This window comes from Capsicum annuum, chromosome 8 (genome assembly GCF_002878395.1).
Source record: "Capsicum annuum cultivar UCD-10X-F1 chromosome 8, UCD10Xv1.1, whole genome shotgun sequence".
NCBI lineage: Eukaryota > Viridiplantae > Streptophyta > Magnoliopsida > Solanales > Solanaceae > Capsicum > Capsicum annuum.
This window is the reverse complement of record NC_061118.1, coordinates 147,865,049-147,889,275: the sequence shown is the minus strand read 5'-3', so window position 1 is coordinate 147,889,275 and position 24,227 is coordinate 147,865,049. Positions and strand designations below refer to the sequence as shown.

General features: G+C 32.8%; 3 protein-coding genes and 1 non-coding gene across 4 annotated transcripts; 3 read left to right on the top strand and 1 right to left on the bottom strand.

The window, feature by feature from the left end:
* The first annotated feature begins 6,574 nt into the window (after nucleotides 1-6,574).
* LOC107839331 (homeobox-leucine zipper protein ATHB-12) lies at nucleotides 6,575-8,225 on the top strand. The gene is made up of 2 exons (XM_016682766.2): nucleotides 6,575-7,406; nucleotides 7,528-8,225. The coding sequence occupies exons 1-2, from the start codon at nucleotides 7,020-7,022 to the stop codon at nucleotides 7,870-7,872; spliced, it is 732 nt and encodes a 243-aa protein (XP_016538252.1). The 5' UTR covers nucleotides 6,575-7,019; the 3' UTR covers nucleotides 7,873-8,225.
* An 823-nt stretch (nucleotides 8,226-9,048) lies between these two features.
* On the top strand, nucleotides 9,049-9,128 carry TRNAL-UAG. Its single transcript has one exon. It is a non-coding gene; the product is annotated as a tRNA-Leu (tRNA).
* A 2,751-nt stretch (nucleotides 9,129-11,879) lies between these two features.
* On the top strand, nucleotides 11,880-17,123 carry LOC107839332 (uncharacterized membrane protein At1g16860). Its single transcript, XM_016682767.2, has 4 exons — nucleotides 11,880-12,536; nucleotides 13,531-13,686; nucleotides 16,276-16,487; nucleotides 16,595-17,123. The coding sequence occupies exons 1-4, from the start codon at nucleotides 12,216-12,218 to the stop codon at nucleotides 16,755-16,757; spliced, it is 852 nt and encodes a 283-aa protein (XP_016538253.1). The 5' UTR covers nucleotides 11,880-12,215; the 3' UTR covers nucleotides 16,758-17,123.
* A 492-nt stretch (nucleotides 17,124-17,615) lies between these two features.
* Nucleotides 17,616-21,374, bottom strand: LOC107839333 (ubiquitin-60S ribosomal protein L40). The gene is made up of 5 exons (XM_016682768.2): nucleotides 21,146-21,374; nucleotides 20,896-20,982; nucleotides 20,701-20,803; nucleotides 17,906-17,972; nucleotides 17,616-17,821 (listed from the first exon to the last, which is right to left on the bottom strand). The coding sequence occupies exons 1-5, from the start codon at nucleotides 21,246-21,248 to the stop codon at nucleotides 17,795-17,797; spliced, it is 387 nt and encodes a 128-aa protein (XP_016538254.1). The 5' UTR covers nucleotides 21,249-21,374; the 3' UTR covers nucleotides 17,616-17,794.
* Nucleotides 21,375-24,227: the final 2,853 nt, after the last annotated feature.

Genomic DNA, 24,227 nt, shown 5'->3' with positions numbered 1-24,227 from the left:
CATCTTATTTAGCTTAATTTTTTTGTGTGCGCGCATTTTTATGATTATATCATGTGTATTTTAAAAATAAAACTTTCATCTTATTTAACTTTAATTTTTTTGCGTGTGTCTGTCCATGATTATGTCGTATGTGTTTAAAAAAAATCTTACTACATCTTATTTAGTTTGAAATAAGAACTTCCAACTTAAGTTTGTTAAAGTAAAAGAGAATTTATTATTTATTTCATTTCATTTAAACACATATTGCTCATATAATATATTAAAATTCATTTTATATAATACCATATCAATTTTCAAGTGATTAAAAAACTATTTAATTTAAAATATGTAATTCAACAATGGTGTTGACATTTTTATGTGAGGCGGGTCAATGAAAGCGGATAATTGGAGATAATGATGGAATAAGAATTTTGAATTTTAAATTTAAATTTTTGATAAATTACTATATATTACTAATAAGTTTTTAATGTAAATATAAAATTTATGTCAAAATTATCAAGTATTTAAATTTTATTAAAATTCACAATTAAAATACTAGTATAATGAAATCATAGGTTTTGAGGGTATTTTAGTCATTGTATGATTTTATTCCAAAGGAAAATAATCTTGGGATTGTTATCTCATCAATTGGGTGAATAAGTTATCCCAAATATTTACAACCAAACGAGTGGTTCAAATTTTTATCCCGGGATTATTATTTTTTCTCGGAATTATTAACTTTAGTACCGCAAACCAAACGGCCCCCTAATCTTTCATACTCTGATATTTATGATCTAGTTTAAGATGCGACAATTGTAAAATAAGTCATTAGAATATTATATTAATCGTACAGAGATCAATGGTGTATTCAGAATTTGAATTTTATGAATTCTGAATTTAAGGATGAGGATCTCAACTACTACTTTATATATAGTAGGCCCGACTATTAATTTATACGTAATAAATTAATTTTTAATTGGCACATATAGTTTGAGTCAAAGTTATCGGGTCCTTCGAATATATATGTACCATGAAGACTACCTCTGTCCAGTGGCGGATCTACCCTTTGTCGAAGGGGTTTATCCAAACCCCTTTAGTGAAAAATTATGCTATATATGTATGGTTAAATTTATTTTTAATGTATATATATTAGACGGTGAATTCCCTTCGATTAGTTCGTATGTTCTTTTATGAATCCCATTCGTGAATATCCTGGCTCCGCCACTGCCTCTGTCCCTGTATAGTAGTTAATTAGTATTGAAATTATGACGGCAGAGAACAATGGGGTTTTCTCTGGGTTATAATTATAATCGTATAGTATGAATTTAATTAACAATAGAGAAAAGAATATTATGTTAAAACTATGCTCATGTATAATTTACAACAATATTGAACCTCAGCTTAAGTTTAGCATGATAATGATGTATTATATGTTAAATCAGCTTCAATGGAATGAATAAGCTAGCCAACAAAAAAAAAAAAGAAGAGAAAAGAACACTGTAATTATATTGGTGAGAAGAAATTACCTTAGGAGAATTGTAAGTTTGTAACATCGTATGGGTTGTTCGAATTTGGCACTTTAATTGTAAACATGTTACGTTCTTCAATCTCTTAAAGTTTTTTTTTTTTTAATTCACGATATTTGATTCATACTTTTCAATCCTAAAATACGATAAAATCAAAGCTTATAAACTAATTAAAATTATTGTAAAACTGAACCAAATAAAAATTTGTGCGCAGCTTCAGTTTTTTCTATCAAAATAAGATAGAAATGACGGCTCTAATATTTTTCTCTTTCTCTTTTCTTATCTCCCTTTTAATTTTTAATTCTTTTTTATCTTATGTTTCTTTAGTACTGTTTAGTTAGTTAGAATTTCTTATTAATTTTGTTTTTTTTTTAAAAAATTTTATTTGATTAGTTAGAATTAGTTTTTTTAATGATATGAAATGTACATCTATTTGTTGAGGACATTTATGGTGTGGCAAGACTCACCTGCTCTCTCTCTTCCACCAACCCACCCCACCTTTTGATGCCAAGAAAGTCTTTGTGAAATTTGACATCAGTTGAAAAGTACTAAGAAGGATGTCTGTCAGCCCAAAATTGAGATAAACATGTCTTCACAATAAAGATATTTATATATATTAAGATAATGTAAAATATTTTTAAGGAAATTTAATTGTGTCAATACATGAAATTTAAATTCTTTTACTAAAATGTAGAGTATTTTGACATGGAAGTGCATGGCTAGTGAAGGGAGCATCTATATACTGCTATGTTGTTCGAATTTTCATGTTTATATCAAATCCTAAATAAAAAATGTTTAATATTCTTTCAGAAATAATTTGCAGCCACAATACTTAAAGGGTGTTTGGATAGGATTAGAATCTGATCAAACTAGATTTTAATCACTTTTTTAGTTTTTTAAGACGTTTGGTAAAATAAAAAGAGCTTAAAAAAAGCAAAAATTGAGAAGCTGGATACCCTCAGTTTTTTACTTTTTAGATTATTTTTTTTTAAATTTGACCAAAACATTTACCTTTTTATCCTTTATATTTTCTTCTAATTCCAACAATACCCTAGCTTTGTAGCCTTTTTATGAATTTTTCTTTCTTTTTCTTTTTTTCCTTTTTTTTTTTCATCTTTTCCCTCCAGTTTTCTCTTCATCTTTCTCCTTTATTTTCAGAGAATCCATCATTACATAAGAAAAACACTCAAAAATTTTATCGTCAAATCGAGTTTGTGGTAAGTTCTTCTCTATCCGTTCATATAGAATTTCTGCATGTTATTTAAATTTTAAAAATTGATTCTTTTTAATAGTTTGTTTCATTCCTAAAATTTTATGTTGTTTACAAGCTTGCAATATTACAATATAATACTATATTTCTATAAAAAATATCTTAAAATTTTTATTTTTCATATTTAAAAATAAAAAAGTAACTTATATTTATAAATTGACCTGACATAATCACTTTACGTTGAAAGTGTATTTAAATAGAAATTATTTTTGAAGTATTAGAATTAAAAATCATAAATAATTCACGTTATTATGTTAACGATTTTAAGGATATTTAAGTCATTTTCACAACAAAAAATTGATTGACAACACTTATTTATCAAACACATTAATAATTTTTTTTCAATTTCAGCACTTCTATCCAAACACTTATCTGCTTAATTTAAAAATACTTATTTTATTTTAAACTTTTAATCACTTAAATTAAAAAATATTTTTTTTAATCCTATTCAAACGGGCTCTAAAAATTGAAGCAATAAAAATTCGGACGATTCTCCATCCAGCTTGGCAGATAAAGTTGATATAGCATATGGAGATGGAAGAACAAGAAACTAAGTGATATTTTGATTTATGGGATAAAGTGGAATAGTATAAAAGGGATCAAATTTATAATTAAAAATTTGTTTTATTTAATTAAAATAAACTTATGACTCAAACTTGTTATTTTTACTCTACTAGGAAATAAGGTAAATTAATTCTAAAATTATCATTTCAAAAGTTAAAATTATGGTATGATTTTGTCCACAACCAAACAACCAACGGCTTTGATAGTAGCGATGTTGAAGTTTTCACGGAGAAGATTTAAAAATATGAAAAAGTATGTGAGTGAAGAAGTCAAGCAACGTTAAAATCAACTATCCACAAGAACAATAACAATAATACGTTCAATGTATTCTTACAAAATGGAATATGGGGGGAATAGAGTTTATATAGTTCATATCACCTCAAAGCTAAGGTAGAGAGGTTGTCGGGGGGGATAGAGTTTATATAGTTCATACCACCTCAGAGCTAAGGTAGAGAGGTTGTTATTGACAGACCCTCAGTTCTAGATAAAAAAAAAATAAAAATCAAATAAAGCAAATTAAAATAGCATTAAAAAATAGTGAAGAGAAACATGACACCAGTAGCAACTTAAAGCAGGGCGGGAACCCATACGCAAGGAACCATAACATCATTAACAAGGGGTCATCACCTAAACATAAAAAACAATAGATGATAACACATTCCAACAAGGCAACAATTATAGTATCTGAATACGCCAATACTACAGCAAACACGATACACTACATTACCACCAAGCCAAATGCATAAGAAGGTTATTACTATCTGCTATCCTTCTACCGACATTAAAGATCTCAGGTAATATTTTAATCATATATAAATAGTATAATTTTTCATCGATTATCTTGCTTTGCCCCCGGCCCCCCGGGTGGAGAATGGGCAATTCCTTGGAAGACCACATGGCACTTGTACACGGGGACTTAAACGGACACCTGTACTTAGAAAAAGTATGGTCCCCAGTTGGAATGGGCACGTGCCCTCATTGGAATTCACTTTGTCCTAAAGCTCAACCACCAGTTTTTGGCCACTTCATGATGTACAACAACATCGACGTAACGGGATTTGCTTTGTTTTCTAAGACAGGTGGCTCCTTTTTGTTGGACAACGTGTGACACCTATTTGATCTTTTGTCGTCTGCCAACTTATTTTATTGGCTCACTTGCTTTCAATTTCTTTGTTTTTCTCATTTGTTGTATTCTTCTTTTATATAATACTATTTGGTATTAGCCCTCTACTCCCGCTATTTTATTTTATTTTATTTGATCTCTATACTTTTATAAATAAATATCTTATTTTATTTATCAATTTCAATGAATTAAAAGATCTCAACAAGTTTTTTTATCCAGCCCACTTCATATAATTATATAAAATAATAATATTAATTAATTTTAAAATTTTGAAATATCATTAACATGTCAGGCCAATAGAAATCAGATAATAATTTAATTATATTAATATATAAAAGAGCGGAAGTATGTATATGGTGGAGTAATTGTGCAGGAAGGAAGAACTTAAATCGGCCACGTAAAAAGGTGGCGGCTCACTTCAACTCATTTTTTTCTTCGGCTAAGCCTAAATCCTATTTCCCTTTTCCTTCTCTCCATGATAAATTTCTTTTGCATAATACAGATTTTTAATTTATTACCCTATTTTAATTCGCACAATAAAAACATGAGCCTCCTCCAAGTATCCCATTTTTTTTATAAAAGAATAATATTTAAGACCTAATGATTTTGTATTTTTTTTTATTCTCTCTATTTCGAAATAAATAATATTGTAGTTTAAATATATCTTCTTGGAAAAGTATTCACTCGTAAGAATTTTCACACATTTTTATCAACTTACCATTAATATAATGTCTTGAAAAAAATAGCTTTATAATTTTTTAATGTAAAATTTTATTTATTTAAATAAATATAAATTAAAAAGAAAAATATCTTCTTGATTTTAAGAATGTATTTTAAAATAAAATAAAAAATAAAAAATCACTTATTTTTAGACGGATCGGAGTAGTATATTTTGGAGGATCGTCCGAACAAACAAAGAATGTTAAGACAACTTCGTTAGTTTTCTTTCATTTGCTAATTGTAATTAGAAGAATTAGTTTCCTATGAGAAACATACACGTGTTTGATATGCCTTTAGGAAGAGCATGAAAAAAAAGGTTTGAAGAGGTCACACATTCAATTTTACAGTAATTTTAAAAGTGAGCTACAAGTTCTAGCCACTCTTTTAAATATTAACAACTACTACAAGCTAAGAATACTTTATAGAAGAACTTTATTTAATTGTTTTGTAATAATTGTTGTTTTACAATTACTATAAGTAAAAGGCCTCTTTTGGAGAGTCAGCTTGCATTAATCCAAATGAAAAACAATAATTGTCAATGGCTTATATGGGAATCAATATCATATGCCATTTTAATTTTCCTATTTCCATGAACATGAAATAGACATGCACTTAGGGACTCGCAATTAAACCTGAAAGTTATAATATTAACACAAAACTATTGACTTTCTAATCCGCAAATACTTTTTCACAACAAATATATAATTTGAATTAAAATTACTAAGTTATGCCTAATATATATGTATCGTTAATGGCACATTGCAACTAACCAAAACATGTAAAAAGTAAGGTAAATACATTAAAGCACAAAGGGGGTTACTGAAAATTGAATCTTGATAATTACATATAGCACAACGTGATTCACGTAGCCGACACCTATATGATTATTATAATGAAGATAACCATGATTACTAAGATAACAAGTAAACACCACTAATAACTCCACTAATGCAAATAAACCTTAGAATAATATAGTATTGTATTGGAAGTACTAGTTGGCTCCTTGCTTGGCTCGATAGGGACTTTCAGCCTTGAAGCCAGCCATCTTCAAGCTCCAATTGTGGCGCCCCCTCAGTATTGGGGAGAAAAAGGAAACCAATCACCTAATGAACCATATGGAATAAAACATGTTATGCCGAATCAGTTTTGAACGAACTCATAATCTTTTTGTAAAATTATTCACACCATTGAAATATTTTTATACTTCAGAGTAAAGCCTGGAGTAATCGATAAAATTATTTTTATGTGTTTAGATGATTAAGAGTTCAAATAGTGAAAACAACCACTTGTAGAAATGCACGATAAGTACATATGATAGATTGTTATGATCCGATTCTTCCTTTAATCCTATATATAATATAGATTGTTATGATCCGATCCTTCCTTTAATCATATGTATAATAAGAGCTTGACTGCCAAACTGACTCTTTTTAATATACTAATAAAGTATTGAGACTTTGTTCGTACGATCAAAATAGGGGTTAAAAGAAAATGAGTAATGGACGATGATCACAAGTTACCAAAAGAATGAAGTATGGTACTTAATAATGTTCGACCCCACGCCCTTGATCAGTCCATGTATAAAAACATGGCTAAGGCACAAGTTAAAGAATTCCCCACCAGACCTCTTAACACCATAAAGATCCTCTTCTATCAACTGTCAACTCCTGCCATAGAGGTACAAGAACGTTCCAGTTCCAATCTCCAATCCACAGTACACACACACACATATATCCCCAAATCAACAAATCTCACAACAATTTCCTCCTCTTCCGTCTTCCAATTGCATCAATTTTTGGTGTTAGTTTTGCATGATAATTGAATCCAGACAACTAAGATGTTTGATGTAGGGGAATTCTCTCCAACTTCTTCAGCTGCTCTTTCTGCAGAGTGTTTCAGCAGTAGCAGTTGCTTCAGCAGTCCATCATCCTCAAAGAAGAAGAAAATCAACAGTAACAACGCGAGGAGGTTCACCGACGAGCAGATTAAATCATTAGAAACCATATTCGAAACGGAGACTAAACTTGAGCCAAGAAAGAAGCTGCAACTAGCTAGAGAGCTGGGATTGCAACCACGACAAGTTGCAATTTGGTTTCAGAACAAGAGAGCTAGATGGAAGTCCAAGCAGCTCGAAAGGGATTACAGCATACTTAAGTCCAATTACGACAATCTTGCTTCCCAATACGAATCTTTAAAGAAAGAAAAGCAATCCTTGCTTATCCAGGTACTTAATTAATTTTCCTTGCAGTCCAATTAACTACTACTCCTATATAACTAATGTCCAATAGTTCTTCTTGTAGTTGCAGTACTCCTATATAACTAATGTCGAATATTTCTTCTTGTAGTTGCAGAAGCTGAACGATGTGATGAAGAAAGATTCGATTGGGTTGGATTCAGACAAAAGAGCGGATGCTATTAAGAAAAATATTGAAATGGATGGGAGGCCAAGCTTGTCATTTGACTTATCAGAGCATGGAGCAAATGGTGTAATATCAGATGATGACAGCTGCATAAAGCCTAATTATTTGGGGTTGAATGAAGATACAGATCATCATCTACTGAAAATGGTTGAAGCAGGGGATAGTTCTTTAACTTCTCCTGAAAATTGGGGCAGCCTCGATGAAGATGGTCTATTGGACCAGCAGCCTAGTAGTACTACTTATGACCAGTGGTGGGATTTCTGGTCTTAGAACCAGAACTGTCGATCGACAACATATACTCATCGAAAACGTTGGCTTTAAGGAGATAAAAGTTTTAAAATATGATCAGATGCCAGCGTCTTGTTGTACATTTGATCGAGCACGTTAAGCGATAAAGATGCCACACTTTCTTTAGATCACTTCCATAAGTGGCATGGCATAGAAGACTCATGAATGGGTTCACCACTATATAGAGGGGATCTGAGATTAGCAGCAGCACTTTTGTCTACTGGACAAATGTAATCTTGTACTAGTACTAGTCGATGGTAGTTTTAGTTTGTTTACAATGAATTATTCTAGTGGTAATACGCAGTAGTAATAAATAAATAAATATCAGAACCGAATAACTGAGAAGCATAATTTCCAGCAGCTCGTAATCAAAGATCAAAGATATACTTAAAAAGTAAGCCAGCAGACAGACCGAACAAAACATTTCAGCTGAAATTTTGCTATTACTACAAGTTTAGTGATAGCCAATGTTATTGCAGCGCGTTTTAAGTTTTATGCACCATACAAGTGACATCAACTCCCTCCTTTCCTTTTTAATTATTTTCCTCATTTTTCATAAATTAATTTAACTAAATTTCAAATCTAAATTAAATTAAATTAATTTAATACTTTAATAAAATTTAGATCTTCAACAACTAAATAAAAAATATCATAAATTAATATATTTTTAAATTTAATTAAAAAATATATTCAAAATTTATACAATTTGACTCTAGAACAAAAAAGTAATTAAAAAGAAATGAAGGGAATAACTTGCTATTATAAGTTAAACTCCACAGAGATCCAATATCTTATCCAAAGACAAATAAGTATCCGCAAAAATGAGTAAGGCGATTCACTAAGGATTCAAATTGTCAGTAATATAATTTCCATATCAATGCGTCAACTCCTTGGAATGTATACTAGTTTTGTAAACCGAAGAGAATTCCTTGCTATTACAAATTACAAATGTATGTATGTATAAATAAGATATGGAGGACGTGATTAACTCATGACTTCTAGTCACCTCACTTTATATAATCCTCGTATGAATGGTATTTTGCTATTTATCACTTCACCTTTTTCTACTCCTATTGTGGTGTTCCTTCAACAAAATTGCATTGACATTTAGGAGATACTAGTAAATAATAATAGTCATAATAGAACCTGTAAACATCTGACAGTTTGGCCGAGTGGTCTAAGGCGCCAGATTTAGGCTCTGGTCCGAAAGGGCGTGGGTTCAAATCCCACAGCTGTCAATTTTTTAATTTTGATTTTATTTTATGTTACTTGGAGCATTTAGTAAGTTTTTAATTTTATTATATTATGTTTTATTTTATGTTACTTGGAGCATTTAGTAATTTTTTAAATTTTATTATATTATGTTACTTGGAGTATTTAGAAATAGTTTTCAAGAATTATTCTGCACAAACTTTTCCTTATTTCTTCCCCTATAAGGTATACAACCAAAAACCTTTCTGTGTAAATATCTATTTATTTTCATGGTCTTGGCAAGAGTAGTTTTAATTTTCTTATTATAAAAATGGAGAATTCAGTAGGTATTCTAATAATACCCTCGTCTAATTGTATTTGTGTTCTATATCTTTTATGTGACAGAATTTTAAGGTACTAAAAGGGGAATTCCTTTCAAATGGCTTAGTTCCCTTGATGTATATATGTACAAGTCCTTTATTAGAAGTAAGGTAGATTGTTTTTTCCTATTTTCTCCTTGGGTTAATACAAAGAATGCAAGTTCTAAACTAGTTTAGAATAAATTGTAGTAAGTAATACGCTGTGACATATTACCTACTTTAATAAGGTTAAATTGCATTAATGACGTCAATACATATAACGTAAAAGTATAATACAAATCACCCATCAAATAAATTGCCTAGCTTTAATAAATCAAAATTTTAGCCATCAGATAATTTGAACTAATAAAAGTACGTTAAATGAGTCTTACATGACATGAACCGGCTGATTCCACTAGCCTTTTGCCTCTTAGCAATCTGGGTTAATACCCATTTAATAATTTAAGAAATGCTTTTAGAAATTCACCTTTTCTCATTTTTTTTTTCTCTTTTTTTTTTCTTGTGAGGTTTGGGAGGGGGAGGGGGGATTGTATTCTTGATGTGATTTGCATCCATGTTTTACATCTGGTTGAAAATCCTTGATTTCCCTAAGTTTATTTCTCACTTTAAGTAAAGCACCTTTATTATGTGAAGCTTTAGAGAAAGCAAGGTGAAAAGATAGTTGTTTTTAAGGGTGATGAGTAATGACAGACGACAATTTAGTTAATCTAAAGAAGAAAGCAAAACTATTTTGATTATAAGATAATGTTAGTGGTCGAACCTTTTGATGCTATAAGATATCTATGCAACAAAAATCAGCTTTTACATAATGTCTTTTTTCTTTTAAACTAATTTATGTAAAATCTCTAATACTATGTATTAAACGAAATATAAGGAAGGATGATCAATAATTTAATCAGCAAAATTAAATAAACAACTCGTTGGCGTATAGGTAGACTAGTGAGAGCTTCAACAGTATAATGTTAATGGAGGAAATTCTAATCACTTATGACTATTGAGTTGTTAATATAAATAGTACATGAAATAATGATAATATCATTTCTATACTGAATCTTTTTGCTTTGTTTTAGGATTAAAATTTGCTGATGACATTGATCATAGAAGATAGATAGCCCTCAATTAACTCAATAGTAATTTTTTCCAATTCAGATTTTAACTAATATTGTTATTGATAAAAACAAAACAAAACAAAACAACAACAACAACAAAAAAAAAAGAATTAAGATGTTCCTTTCCTACTATTAGGTTAATTGTATTGATAGACAAGCTTTGTAGAAGTGGTCTTTTCCTACTAATTCTTCTAAGAAGTTTTAATTTTGCTAAAGTTGTAAGGTAAGTCCAATTCACTCAATATTCCTCTGGCACACCAATAAAGATTCGTATCTAATAAACTATTGTACTGCAATCACTAAATTGCTAAGTTCTGTACTCCCTTTCTTTCGAAATAAGTGAATTATTGGGGTATTTATTAATATTTCAAAATAAATGAATTATTGAAATTTTTTTACAAATTTACCTTGTGATTTGACAACAATTAATTTTTGAAAAGGTATTACAAAGTTAATTTTTTCTTCTTTTTTTTTGAGTAAAAATAAAAAATTATGTTAAATTTATGTTTTTAATAATTTTCCCTTAATCTGTATGTTAAATTCCAACAATTCATTTATTATTGTTTGATCTACTTTCTCTACAAATCAAAAGCATTTCTTCTTCTTCTCATGTCTAGTTTTATTAGGAATTAAGTGTGGATTACTCAACATTGTTGCAATATACAAAGAATAAGATAAACTATTTAACATCTTGTGATGATATATACATGATTAACAATCTCAAAAGTAAAAAAAATAAAAAAATTGAGAATATTGTAAGAATAATCAAAGAAAATTGTTTAATTTCTTAAATAATACTCTCTCCATTTCATTTTAATTATTGTTTTAACTTAAAAAAATTGTCTCAAACTATTGTCACTTTAGGAATAAAGATTAAAGTTGACGATTATTTTTAACTACATATACTCTTGTCATTAAAAAAGTATTAAAAATAAAATATTTAAGAGAAAAAATCGTACCAAGATAACTGAAGAGAGGATGACGTGTAGACAAGATTCAACCTCTTCTCGATGAGGTTTTGATGTATTGCAGAATCCCAAAAAGCTAAAAATGGACGGTTAAAGTGAGATGTAGCTAAAAACTGACCGTTAAAGTGAGATGCATAAAGCCTTATTGTCAAACACCTTAACTTTCACGAGGAAACACCACAAAATGAACAGTAGTATGATGGTTGAGATTACTTCACTCTTACGTGTTAAAAAAGAAAAAATCTCATTGAGAGCACATAGTAATTCACGCAATATATGAATCTAAATTAATTTATTGTGGAAACATATAGCAACCTAAATATGAGGGAGAAAAAATCCATGATACTTTACCCCAAGGATGGGATTGGGAGGTGGGAAGTGAAAGAAAATGACAATTGTTCCCCTTCTCTACTTTGGAGGCCGATAGGTGCATACCTTAGTTGAGAAATCTAAATGAATTTTTGAAATAAATTTAGATATCGATCAGTTAAATCGAAAAAAAAAATAAAAAAATCCGAGATACTTTACCCCCAAGTATGGGATTGGGAGGTGGTAAGTGAAAGAAAATGACAATTGTTCCCCTTCTCTACTTCATCACCATTTTTTTTTTTTTTTAACCAATTTTCAATTCCTTCACATTACCAAATTGTCAAAATAGTCAAGAGGAAAGGAAAGGGATGAACCAAAACAAGCTCTCCCTTTCCCATTCAAATGTAGCTGCTCAAACCTTCAAATTCCCTCTAATTCCCTCACTTGCTTTATACATACTCTTTGCCCTTTTCTTGTTTGCTCTTTCCGTCTCTCTTTTCATACTTGTTGTTGTTCATAACCCTCTCTTCTTCCTCTTTTTCCTCTTCCTTTTTAGCCTCATTGCTGCTTTTCTACTGTGGAACTCTCTTTCTTACCGCAATAACACCACCATTCTTCATTACCTTCATTCTTTGCCTGACTCCGACCTCACTGTTGCCTCACATGGCCACCTCGTCAAGATTACTGGGGTAAATAATCTTCTTTTCTGTCTGGGGTCTTTCTTCTTTGTGTTTCTTGGCATCTTCTGTAGATGAGGTAGCCACATGTAGCAAAGGGTGTGCAGTTGAACACCCTTGTCGAAAAATTATTCTGTGTATGTAGAGGTGGAAAACTATTTTTTCCATAGGTATATATTAAATCTTGAACATCCTTGATGAAATATTTGGAGTCAGCACTTAATGTCTGTGTTTTTTCATTTGAAGGGGGTTGTTTTCTTGCCATTTGTTTTTGTGTAACTGTTTCTTATGTTGAGCAAGGATTGATGGTAACAAGGCTTTCAGCTTTCTGCATACCGGTCACAATGGGTATGTTTGAGCCATGCTGATGGCTAAATTAGGAATTCTTGACTAATACTTGGGGAAGTTATTCTTGATTTTGGCAATAGTTCTGTCTTTATGGGAGTTTTACTTGTTGAAAATGTCAAGTAATGTTGGTGGGAGGTGGCAGGTACCCCACGAAATTAGTCGAGGTGCGTGCAAGCTAGATCAGACACCGCGTTTTTTAAAAAAAGTGTCAAGTAACTTCTACCCTGTATAATGCTCGGAAAGATTTGATCTTTAAATCCAGAATACTAGTGTGCATTGAACTTCCTTGTTATGGATAACTTAAGTGAAGTGTTGGATCATGAAAATGTCTTGAAGAGAAAAAGAATTTATATGCATTTGAGTTATTTTCTTTTCTTGTTGGAGTGATTTTGTGTGATGAACTGATTAATATGAGCTCTATTTGACTTGGTGTATCTTACCGGTAGGTAAAATTGATAAACAGGCAAAGAGCTTCTGTGTCCATTATTGCATATATGTCTCAAAGAACATTAATTCTGTCTATATATTCATGAGGTTGTTGCCCCCATCTAAAAACCTATTTATGAAATTGTTGTGTTTAGCTTGATTTTCCCCACGATTCCTTTCCCTTCACTTTTTTGACATCAGTAGATGCCTTGTTGCTCTTTGATGATTTCAGCATGTCTCTTGTGGGAATGCTTCTTTGGAGTCTTCTTATGAGAAGGTTGGGAGATGTGTTTATGCATCCACCTTGCTGTTTGAATGTGGAGAACTTGGCTTGAAGCCTGTCGATGTAAAAGAATCATGCTTCGGCTGGAGACTTGTTTATTCTGAGGTATGGAGCATTGTTGACATGCTAAACATTTTCTAATAACGTTTTGTAACATGGCTAATGAACAAGATCTCAGCTGTTTATTTTCTCGGCTTTAGCATTGATATTTGGCTTCATCTTTCCTTTCGATCTAGTGGTTTGAATATAAAGAAAAGACCTTCACTCCGTTGTATTTCCTCGCTAGAGAACCATCCTTTCAAACATCAGATTGTCAGCTGTCAATTCAATTTCAATTGGCAGAAAAAGTGTGTGGGTAAACCATACATCATGCATAAGCCTCAATGTTTAGGTGCCACAAGCTACATTAAGGCAATGTGAACAAAAGTATTGAATTGAGGTCAACCCATCTGTTAGATTAGATACCAGTAAGGGAAGTCTAATTAGAGCCATGAACCTAAGGTATCTAAATAACCAGATTTATTAAAACCTCGTCAGATTAAAACAAATGCCAACAGCTATGAAGAAAACAAAGAAATATAGGTCCTCGTCCTTAATTGCTTAGAAGCACGATCAAGTTTCAACCAACACTGCCTAATTTGAAGATGAAAAGGAGTACAATCGTAAATTTCAACAAGCAATGTTATCCTAATTAGAACAATAATGTCTAGGGTGTTAATGTAGGCCTCTTTTGTATAATTGCTCATCACTTGTCTTGCCATTGAGGTCATATGAGATCAAGATGTGTGTTTAGCACTTGGTCCATAAAGTTCGCGGCTTGACTGAACCCACGTTGTTTCATTTGCTCCATTTCCGCGCCTTCTCCTCATCAGACCCACATAAAACCTAAAACTACCCAAATTGCCTTATCATCTTCCTTTCCATATCGAAGCGTATTCTGGTAGCATTTTCTTGCATTGCCAGTGTTCTGATGGAGTATACTTTGATCACTGTCAGATAATGCTGCTCTTTTTTGTTGAATCCTCGTTGCCCAATCGACTCCTTCAGATAAGTTGTTGCCATATCACTTTTTTACCTTCTTCAGTAGGCCATTTTCTTTAAGGTTAGTCTCCTTTCCAAATAGCTTTCTCTCCATCTACAATGAACATACCTCCCCAATTGTGAATCGTCACATGTCCCTGTCAATACCTCATTCTTAACTTGTTAAGGTCTAGAAGCAAGCCAATCACTGGATGAAATTTCTGGTTAGCTACAGTTTCACTGTGTCGTCATGTTTTTGCTGCTGGTTTTTTCTAGAGCTGGATGTGCTTTATAGGTCTCTCCTCAATGATGGGATAACTTAAAAAATTAGACAAGAGAACCATTCTCTGAAAATGGATATTAAAGGTTTAAAGGGTACCCCTAAACCTACAGAAAATTTTCTTTTTAGCAAAGTATTGCTAGAATCTGAATTGTATAAGAGAAAGTAGGACCATGTCTGTAACCTTGTGGGGAAAGAAAAGACGAGACACCTTTTGGATAAACAACAACAACAACCTACCCACTATAATCCCACAAGGTGGGGTTTGGAGAGGGTAGTGAGTAGGCAGACCCTACCACTACCTTGCGGGTAGAGAGGATATTTCCGATAGACCCTGGACGACCTTTTGGATAAACGTTAGTCCAAATATTGTACCTAGAGCAAACTCAATCTAGATTAACTTTTGGTCCATAATATGTGGCTTACCCTGTTTATGCATGATATGGCAATCTTATACACTAGTACGTTATATATACACTGCAAGATGAGTAGGACATTGACCATGTGTAATTGTAAACCACATTTACGTCTCTGAACTTGAGAAACTAGCACTATGTAAAATCTTGAATATGGTCATTTTTTGGCTAAAACAAAAATTAGATGTAAGCTAGTCCAGTTAAAAATGGAACTTGAATAACACACTCAGTTAAAAGGGGTTCCGTGACCGAAGAGCTGGAGGCACAACCTTGAAGTCTAAGGCTTGAAGTGAATGCCAGGTGAATTCGTTTCATAGTAGTCAATACATAGTATTCGTTTTATAAATCACATAATCTGTGCACACATATATATACACCACCAACATAAATACATACAGACATACATACACTTACATGCACATGCCTATGTGCGCATACACACACCATATGTATATATCTGTATGCATATAAGAGTATCTTCAAGTTTAAGGATATCCAGTCCTAGGTCATCAGTCACCAGTTATATGATGATTAAATAGAACCGAGAGTGTGACATTATCAAAATGAAGGTGCTTATGTGTCTAGTAGTCTCATAGTAAAGGACTGGAGTGGCCTGTTTCACTTCGCAAGTTTATTTACATGGCATAGGTGTGCTCAAACCTGATAAAAGGATTTTAAACCTACCAAATGCGAATTTTATTTATCACCAAATGCGAATTGAAGAAATTTAATCAACCTTCTTACCCTCTTTCATGTCTAACTCCTAGTTTTATCTGAATGATGCTATTATGGATGTCAAATGTGTCTACACTTGGCTAAAATTGTGCCTTTCATATGAACATTATATACTGTAGTTACTCGAACTACAGAGATAGCAGCCATAGCAATCTGAAAAGCACCCTATTCTGATTGTGTAAATTTGTGCCTAATGTTGAGTTCACTACAGAGTTAGTTAACAAGACGAGTTTCTCTTGACAGAGGCTCTCAACTGACTTCTACATAACTGACAACAACTCTGGTATTAGAGCTTTTGTCAAGGCTGGACCTGATTCCAGAGTTATCCCACTGATAAAAGAGAGCAGACTGGTTACAACAGCAAAAAACTGTAAGGTTTTGGCTTCTCATATGAGAAAATGGTTAAGGGACAGGAATCTCTCATCTGAAGCTCGTTTGCTACGTCTAGAAGAAGGGTAACATATGCTTTTGCTTGATCTTTTCTCCATTTGATTTTTTTCTCCTATTGGCCAGACATGTATTTGGAAAACTAATTACTTGAAATTCTTTGTACTTTCGGCAGATACATCAAGGAAGGTAGCTTGATTAGTGTATTTGGTGTTTTGCAAAGAAGCAATGAAGTAATGGTGATTACTCCACCGCAGGAGCTCATTTCTACTGGCTGTTTATGGAAAAAGTTGCTTCTCCCTGTTGATGTTGATGGACTGATCCTTGCAATCCCATAGGTGTGTAAATTTTGCAACCAACTCCAATGTGGAAACGCAACAGAGATTTAGGTGACAAAACACTTGCAAGGAAACTAACAATGCTGCATCACATTTTGCTTGTTTCCATCGCATGTACAGCAACTTGCCTGAAGGAAGGCAGGCTTATTTTTGGCTCAGAATTTCAGTAGTTGGTGCTATTGTTATTTTCAGATACATGTGAATTATCTTGTTTAAACCTAGTCTTGGGTTGACATTGCAAGATTTTTCTCTTTGTTTCTTGCAATGGTTAAACAAGTATAAGCTACACAAGGTAAAATATTAACCCCCTGTACAAACAGTTTATGTACATTTTCAAGATAATAGCGCTAACTTTTTCTTGGGTTAGTCCTGGAGCCATTTTGCACTTGCAAGAAAGGTAATGCCCAGCTCTTGAGTTAGGCTGGGTCCTTTCGACCAGGCCTAAATCTTTGGTCTAGTTATTTAATAAGGAATTCATTTTGTCGATTATCGGTTAATCAATTTTAAAAACTGATCTGCTAAACTAATAACGAATTCAGCAAAATATAGATAATCAATAACTAACTAGATTTAGGTAAATAAGATCACAGGGCGTACAACCACCCTGATGGTGCCCAACTTCACTGGACACTTGACCCTTGGATTTAGATCCGATAGATATGAATTTCAAGCTAGAAAATGCATATATGTCAAAGTAAATTGTGAAGAATTAACAATTCCATTCCACTGTCGAGAATCAACATTATACTAAATCCTCAAATGACAACATATGCCAATGAAGAGGGATATCAAGAAAGAGACAGCATTGAAGGATCACAAACGTATATTAGAACAAGTCAAGCTAGTGTAGGCTTGCGATTATAAGAACGTACTAAACTTCATTTAAAAGCCATAGATAGAGTGCACAGGGATATCGTATCCAATAAATTTGACGTTAAAGACAATTGCTAGTATCCATTACAAAAAGTTGAAGCAGGACAGAAAACTGTAAGACCACAGACTGGCAGTATAACATCTAGCTTAACAACATATAGCGCCTACTTGATCTTCTTCTTTGGCCTCAGCTGCAAAGCAAGAAACATTCGTAAGTGCCTCACCAAAATTTGCAGGGAATGAAGGCAAGAGGAACAATCAAATAGTTCACCAACCTGGTTGCTGTGCCCACATTTTTTCTTCCTGCAGTTAACAGCACGAGGGTGCAGGCGAGCATAACACCTAAAACAAGTAGAGATGCATAAGGATTAAGCAATCACATCCAAGGTTTAGAGTAAGCCACAACAATAAAAGCTGTACACATAAACAGTCAAAGTCAGACAAGGCAAAAAGAAATTTTAGCATCACACGTATGCAGGTCAAACAGGGTTCTACCTCAACATACTAACAGATCTTATTTTTAAAAGAAGCACAATAGTCACCCACAAATTCTTTTTAAAGGCACTATTAAGTAGAAATAGTTGCTCTGTGAATGTTGAGAAGAACTCTGTTTAAGAGAAGCTAACAGTCCACTTGAAGGGAGTAAAAAATTGAAGATGCAAGTCAAGGGATGTCATACATATTTATCCTTTAAAATATTATACTTTAAGCAAACACCCATTAAAGTCAAAATTAGAAATTACTATGTTCTGCAAAAATACAAATACACCGGTATACACTATGTAATCAACTGTCTAATAATAGGCAAGCATATTAAGGCAATACAATACTCAAATCTCACAAAGAGACTGAACATTTAAGACTTACATGGATCCTGGATGAATAATCATCAAAGGTTACAAATAATAAATAAGCATAAGCTACCGAACCAGCCAATAAGTACTCAAGCAGCAATCGTCTACGTCAGTTGTTTGTTTGTCCTTTACTTCTTTATCATTATGACTTCTCTTCACTTGAACAGAACACCCAGGCAAAGTGTTTCACTGACAATCAACTGGGAATTCAATGTCCTCAGAGAGAACAGTTCAGACACTAGTCTTTTATTATAAAAAAAAAAAAAAAAAAAAAAAAAAAAAAAAGAAAAGACACCTTTTCCCCCCCTGAACTTGTCGCCACAACTCCTTTAGCACTTAAACTTAACTTCCGTTTATTTACCCCTTAACATCTTTAAAGTGAATTATTTTCACCCCTCAAAACTGAATACCACTCTCACGACGGAGAGTGCGCTACACACGCGCCACTTCATTGCCAAATCAGTGCCATGTCATTTGCCACGTAAGATTTTTTTTTTTTATTAATAATCCAACACACTAACTTTTTATATATTTTATATATACTATTTTTATATATATATAAAATATATATATATATATATATTTAAAAGAGTATATTTTTTATAAAAAAATATATTTTATATAAATAAAATAGACCCCACCCCCCTTTTCCTTCTACTTCACAACCCCACCCCCTTCGTTCTTTCACAGCCCCCACCCCACCCCACCCCAATTCCTTCTACTTCATTAGACAGCAGCCCCCGTCCCCTCCCCTTCCTCCTCTTCCTTCTTCTTCTTCTTTTTCACTAAAAAGCACCACTTTTTCTATTTCTTTCACCATTACCACAAGCTTTTTCAATGAATTTTTTTCTTCATCAAATGCAAAATTAACTTGAATTAGCTAGAGCAAATCCATCAATGAACTAAATACAAGTACATGATCACAAAAACACATCAATACACAAAATCTCAAATCCAAATTCTTTCACATTAACCAAAACCCAAAATTCCAAAACTCCTAAATTTTCAATTTCTTACACAAAAATGTCTACAAAAATGGCATAAATAGGCCGAAATTCGAAAATGGCATAGATGATATTCGCATGACATGAAATTCTTGGCCAAGAATCAAACTTGTTCATCAATCTTGAACCTTTTTTGATTGTCGAAAAACAAAATTTTGAATTAATTAGGACTTGATAGGAAGGAAATTACGAAAAAACGGGGTGGGGGTATGAAGAAGATGAAGAAATGGAGTGTTGGGGTGGGGTGGGGGTGGGGGTGGGGGTGGGGAAGGGGATTGATGAAGAAGATGAAGATGTCTTCTATGAAGACATTTTTCTTTTAATGTTATCTCTCTCTCTATATATAGGGGGAATTTAATTCATTTGAAAATCGTTAAGGGGGTAAATAAACAGAAGTTAAGTTTAAGTGCTAAAGTGAGTTGTGACGACAAGTTCAGGGGGGAAAAGATGTCTTTAAAAAAAAAAAAAACTTGAAAGCACATATTAACTCTTGCGCTTTTCATGTTTTCTTTTTAATTTTGAAAGCAGAAAATGCCATAAGCCTTCTGTGTAATTAAATGTAACAGGCTTCAGGTTAATAAGTCACCTTGAAAATGCATGGAGACCTGTGTTCAAGGAAATAACTTATCTGACAATACCTTTTAATGTAAATGTCTCATCTTTTGCATGATCACTTTAAGAAAGAATACTTAATGTCCTTACAAGAGGCTGCAGCGGATAGTAATATCACAACTCAAGTTAACTTACATCAATTTTAAATTGCCAAATTAGAATTAACCTCCAAATGTTGATTAAACAACCCTGTTAAAAAGCTAGACTGTCCAAGGCACGAATTAACTTTTCAACATTTTCCAAGATGAAGAAGTATCAGGCAATCTAATACTCCTCCCATTTCAATTCACTTGGCACCTATATCAAAAATAGATGTTCCATTTTACTAGTCCATTCTAGCAAATCAATAGAGTTTGTTACTTTTTTCCATATTACACTTGGTATAATATAACATAACTAAATAGTGCTAGTCAAATTTAGAACTACTCTAGCAAAAGCTTTCTTAAGGGGTGTGGAAGGTCAATCGGGGCCATGTAATAAGAAACAGATAAACATTCAATAAGAAGAGCAAGAGCATACATGCACACACTGTATAAGATACCAGAATTATTTCATACAAAACGACATGCAGTCGCAAAAGTAGATTAGAAAAAAACTCACTTGCGGCAAATCATCTTATCCTGGTTGTACTTCCTGGCCAAAGCCATCAGAGAAGGCTCAATAATCCCTCCACGAAGCCTCAAAACCAAATGCAAAGTTGATTCTACAAAATTGACCCAAAAAATCATCACTAAAACCACAATTAACAGATATAACTATAGACATCCAAGTACATATACAATTAGCTATAATCACCTTTCTGGATGTTATAATCAGCCAAAGTACGTCCATCTTCCAGCTGCTTTCCAGCGAAAATCAATCGCTGCTGATCCGGTGGAATACCTTCAAAATGAAAATAAATCCTGTCACAACTAACTTCTCAACTGACAGTGGAATTAGTCAAGGTGCGTGCAAACTGAACCGAACACCACAGTTATTAATAATTATTAAAAAAAAAAAAAGACAATTCCCGATAGACGGAGATTAGCGCTCAAAAAATAAGTACCTTCCTTGTCTTGAATTTTGGCTTTGACATTGTCGATAGTGTCACTCGATTCAACCTCGAGGGTGATCGTCTTCCCGGTAAGAGTTTTCACGAAGATCTGCATTTTTGGCGGCGCTTTCTCTCTTATGATGGAACCCTCTCTATTCCTTTCTCTTTATGTATTAGGGTTTTTGCATACGAAGCCCAATTGTTAAAACTCTCCTGTCTGAGCCCAACTACTACCACAATTGGCCCAATTTAACTTGCTTGACTCTTCATTTTGCACTTCCTAGTAGTTCCGTACGCCCTGCGTACTATCGCCGGTTCGGCTCGGTTCGATTTGCATTTGAAAGTTACTATTGATTATTAGTTAGTAGACAATGCTAAATTTTTAAAGTACCATTATGTCGGTTAATCGATTATTCGTCTATATCGTTTCAGTTATTGGGTTGTCTATTAAGATTTCACACGAATTTAGATTTGAAAATAATGTTTTGCTTACTTTTCTTCAAACCATACCAGAGAAGTAGAGAAACTGTTTTCCATAGACCCCGACTTAGGACCGATAACACTATAACAACCACAAAAGGTAAGCGCATGTAAATTAGTATAGTACGCAAAACAAACTAACAGTATAACACATAATAAACTATTACGGGATGCAAAAAAAACTAACATCACTAGCCCCAAGATAATACTACAACCACAACACTACGAACAAGAAACTCCAGACACAAAGGAGCGCCCCCTTACTATTATCGACGCACTCCCACCCCCTAACCCTCTACCCTAATCCGGGTTCTCTACACCTTCCTATCAAGGGGCATGTCCTCCGTAAGCTGTAACTGTTCGATATCAAGCCTAATCACCTCCCTTCAATATTTTTTCGATCTACCTCTACCCCGCCTAAAACCATCCATAGTCAGAGTCTCATACATCCGCACTGGAGCATCAAGGGCCCTCTTCATCACGTGCCCGAACCTACGTAGCCTCACTTCTCACATCTTATCTTCCACCGAGGTAACTCCCACCTTTTTCCGAATAATCTCATTCTTCACCCTATCTTTCCTGGTATGTCCACGCATCCATCGCAACCTCATCTCCACCCCCTTTAACTTTCGGATGTGGGAGTTCTTAACTGGTTAACACTCCGCTCCATACAATATAGTCGATCGGACTACCACTCTGTAGAACTTACCTTTAAGCTTCGGGGGCACCTTCTTATCACAAAGGACTCCTGAAGCGAGCCTCCATTTGAACCACTCTGTCCCAATGTGATGCGTGACATCCTCGTCAATCTCACCATTGCTCTGAATCATAGACCCAGATACTTAAAACTCTCCCTCTTCTGAATAGCCTGAGAGTCCAACTTTACAACCACTCTAGCCTGGCAACACATCAAAATGTCAGCTCTATTATTAAAACTTTGGACAAACAAAAAATTAAATCAATAACCGGATAACTTGAATAGTAAACTTATTGTCAAACTGTTAAATCAATATCTTGAATCATTAATCTAATAATTTAATTATCGGCTCGGATTATTGGTTTAACTATTAGGGGCCGTTTGGTAGAAGGTATAAGATTAATGCAAAATATAGTGTATTAGTAACGCTTGTATTAGTAATACTTGTATTAGTTATGCATGTATTATTTCTTATACATTATTTGGTTTGATGTATAAGAAATAATACATCTTACATATTTTTTATAAAAGAATTGTTTGTTTACACAAATACCCTTCCTTGATTTTGTACACTTTTTTTGCAATTATTTTTTTTGCCACCTCAAATATAATTAGAATTGTTGAATTAGTATATAGAGGTTTCAGATTAATTGCAGGACCTTCATCTTTGTGCATGAAATATTATGTCAACGAATTAACATAGTCGAAACAAAAATAAAATATAAGACGTAAAATTAAGAAATAGTCTTAATTTTTTTTTTAATCTTTAAATATGTTACAATTATTTAAATCAATTATTCATTGTTGTAGATTAAAATGGTGGGAAAAAAAATTGTGAAATGTTTTGAAAAGATTCACTATTGCAAATTAAAATGGCGGGAAAAGGAATGGTGAAATATTTTGAGAGGGAAATTGAGGGGTATTAAGGTCATTTAACAAGTCAATGCATGTATTAAAGACTTTGCATTACTAATACATAGAAAATGAGTGGTATTAGTAATACACACCTTAATACACAATGGAGTGTATAACTAATACTTGCATTAGTTATACATTAACTAAAAATTGTACCAAACACTCTGTTGGAAGCTCTTCCCCCTAAATGGGGCCCGACGCGGGGCGAATCCGAATATAGTCGGACTCCTAAAAAGTGGGTACCGGACACCGGGTGGTTTAAACCAAAAACAAAAAATTTGTACCAAACAAGGTATTTATAATACACATTAATTAATAAATGCATTATTTTTGCCAATACACTCTACCAAACGACCCCTAATGTATAGCTCTATTTCGTATCTCAGAAGCATTACGGACTGATAAGCAATTTTAAGTGTTAAAAATTAATTTTATACATTGGATAAAAGTTCTTAAATTGATATTAAGCAATTGACGAGTTTGACAAAAGAGTGTGGATAATTTATTTTTGTGATAAAATGTTTAATATGTACGTCTACGATATATTAAAAGTGGGAAAATCTTTAGAAAAATGGTTTGAATTTTAATCATTCATTAAAAATCTCACTAATAGATAAAATCGTCTTTTCATATATTTTCTCAAATATAATTTTAATTATATATATATTAATAATATTATATTCTAAATCTAAAAAGTTCCAAAAAAGAAAACAAAATCCTTCCCTAAATAGCTGTTTGAATCCCAAGCTAAAACTAAGAAAATTCTGAATAAAGAAACCTAAAAACGTTAGAATACTAATGAATTCACACAATGCTGGATATAATTATAACACTAATGACTACTACTTTTTACATTATTTTATTGTTGATACTGTTCTTAACTATTTATATATTTTTCTTTTCAAATGGTTTGAATATGCTTTATTTTAAGCCCAATTTTCATTAGAATAGTCTTTCTATCTCTATGATATAGAGGATAAGGTATGCATAGACTTTGCCCCT

Coding starts and splice junctions, on each gene's coding strand:
- LOC107839331 (XM_016682766.2), top strand. CDS start 7,020: ATGTTTGATGTAGGGGAATTCTCTCCAACTTCTTCAGCTGCTCTTTCT. Junction 7,407..7,527: donor AGCAATCCTTGCTTATCCAG/GTACTTAATTAA, acceptor TTCTTCTTGTAG/TTGCAGAAGCTGAACGATGT.
- LOC107839332 (XM_016682767.2), top strand. CDS start 12,216: ATGAACCAAAACAAGCTCTCCCTTTCCCATTCAAATGTAGCTGCTCAA. Junction 13,687..16,275: donor GGAGACTTGTTTATTCTGAG/GTATGGAGCATT, acceptor TTCTCTTGACAG/AGGCTCTCAACTGACTTCTA. Junction 16,488..16,594: donor TTGCTACGTCTAGAAGAAGG/GTAACATATGCT, acceptor TACTTTCGGCAG/ATACATCAAGGAAGGTAGCT.
- LOC107839333 (XM_016682768.2), bottom strand. CDS start 21,248: ATGCAGATCTTCGTGAAAACTCTTACCGGGAAGACGATCACCCTCGAG. Junction 20,804..20,895: donor TGATTATAACATCCAGAAAG/GTGATTATAGCT, acceptor TCAATTTTGTAG/AATCAACTTTGCATTTGGTT. Junction 17,822..17,905: donor AATGTGGGCACAGCAACCAG/GTTGGTGAACTA, acceptor CTTGCTTTGCAG/CTGAGGCCAAAGAAGAAGAT.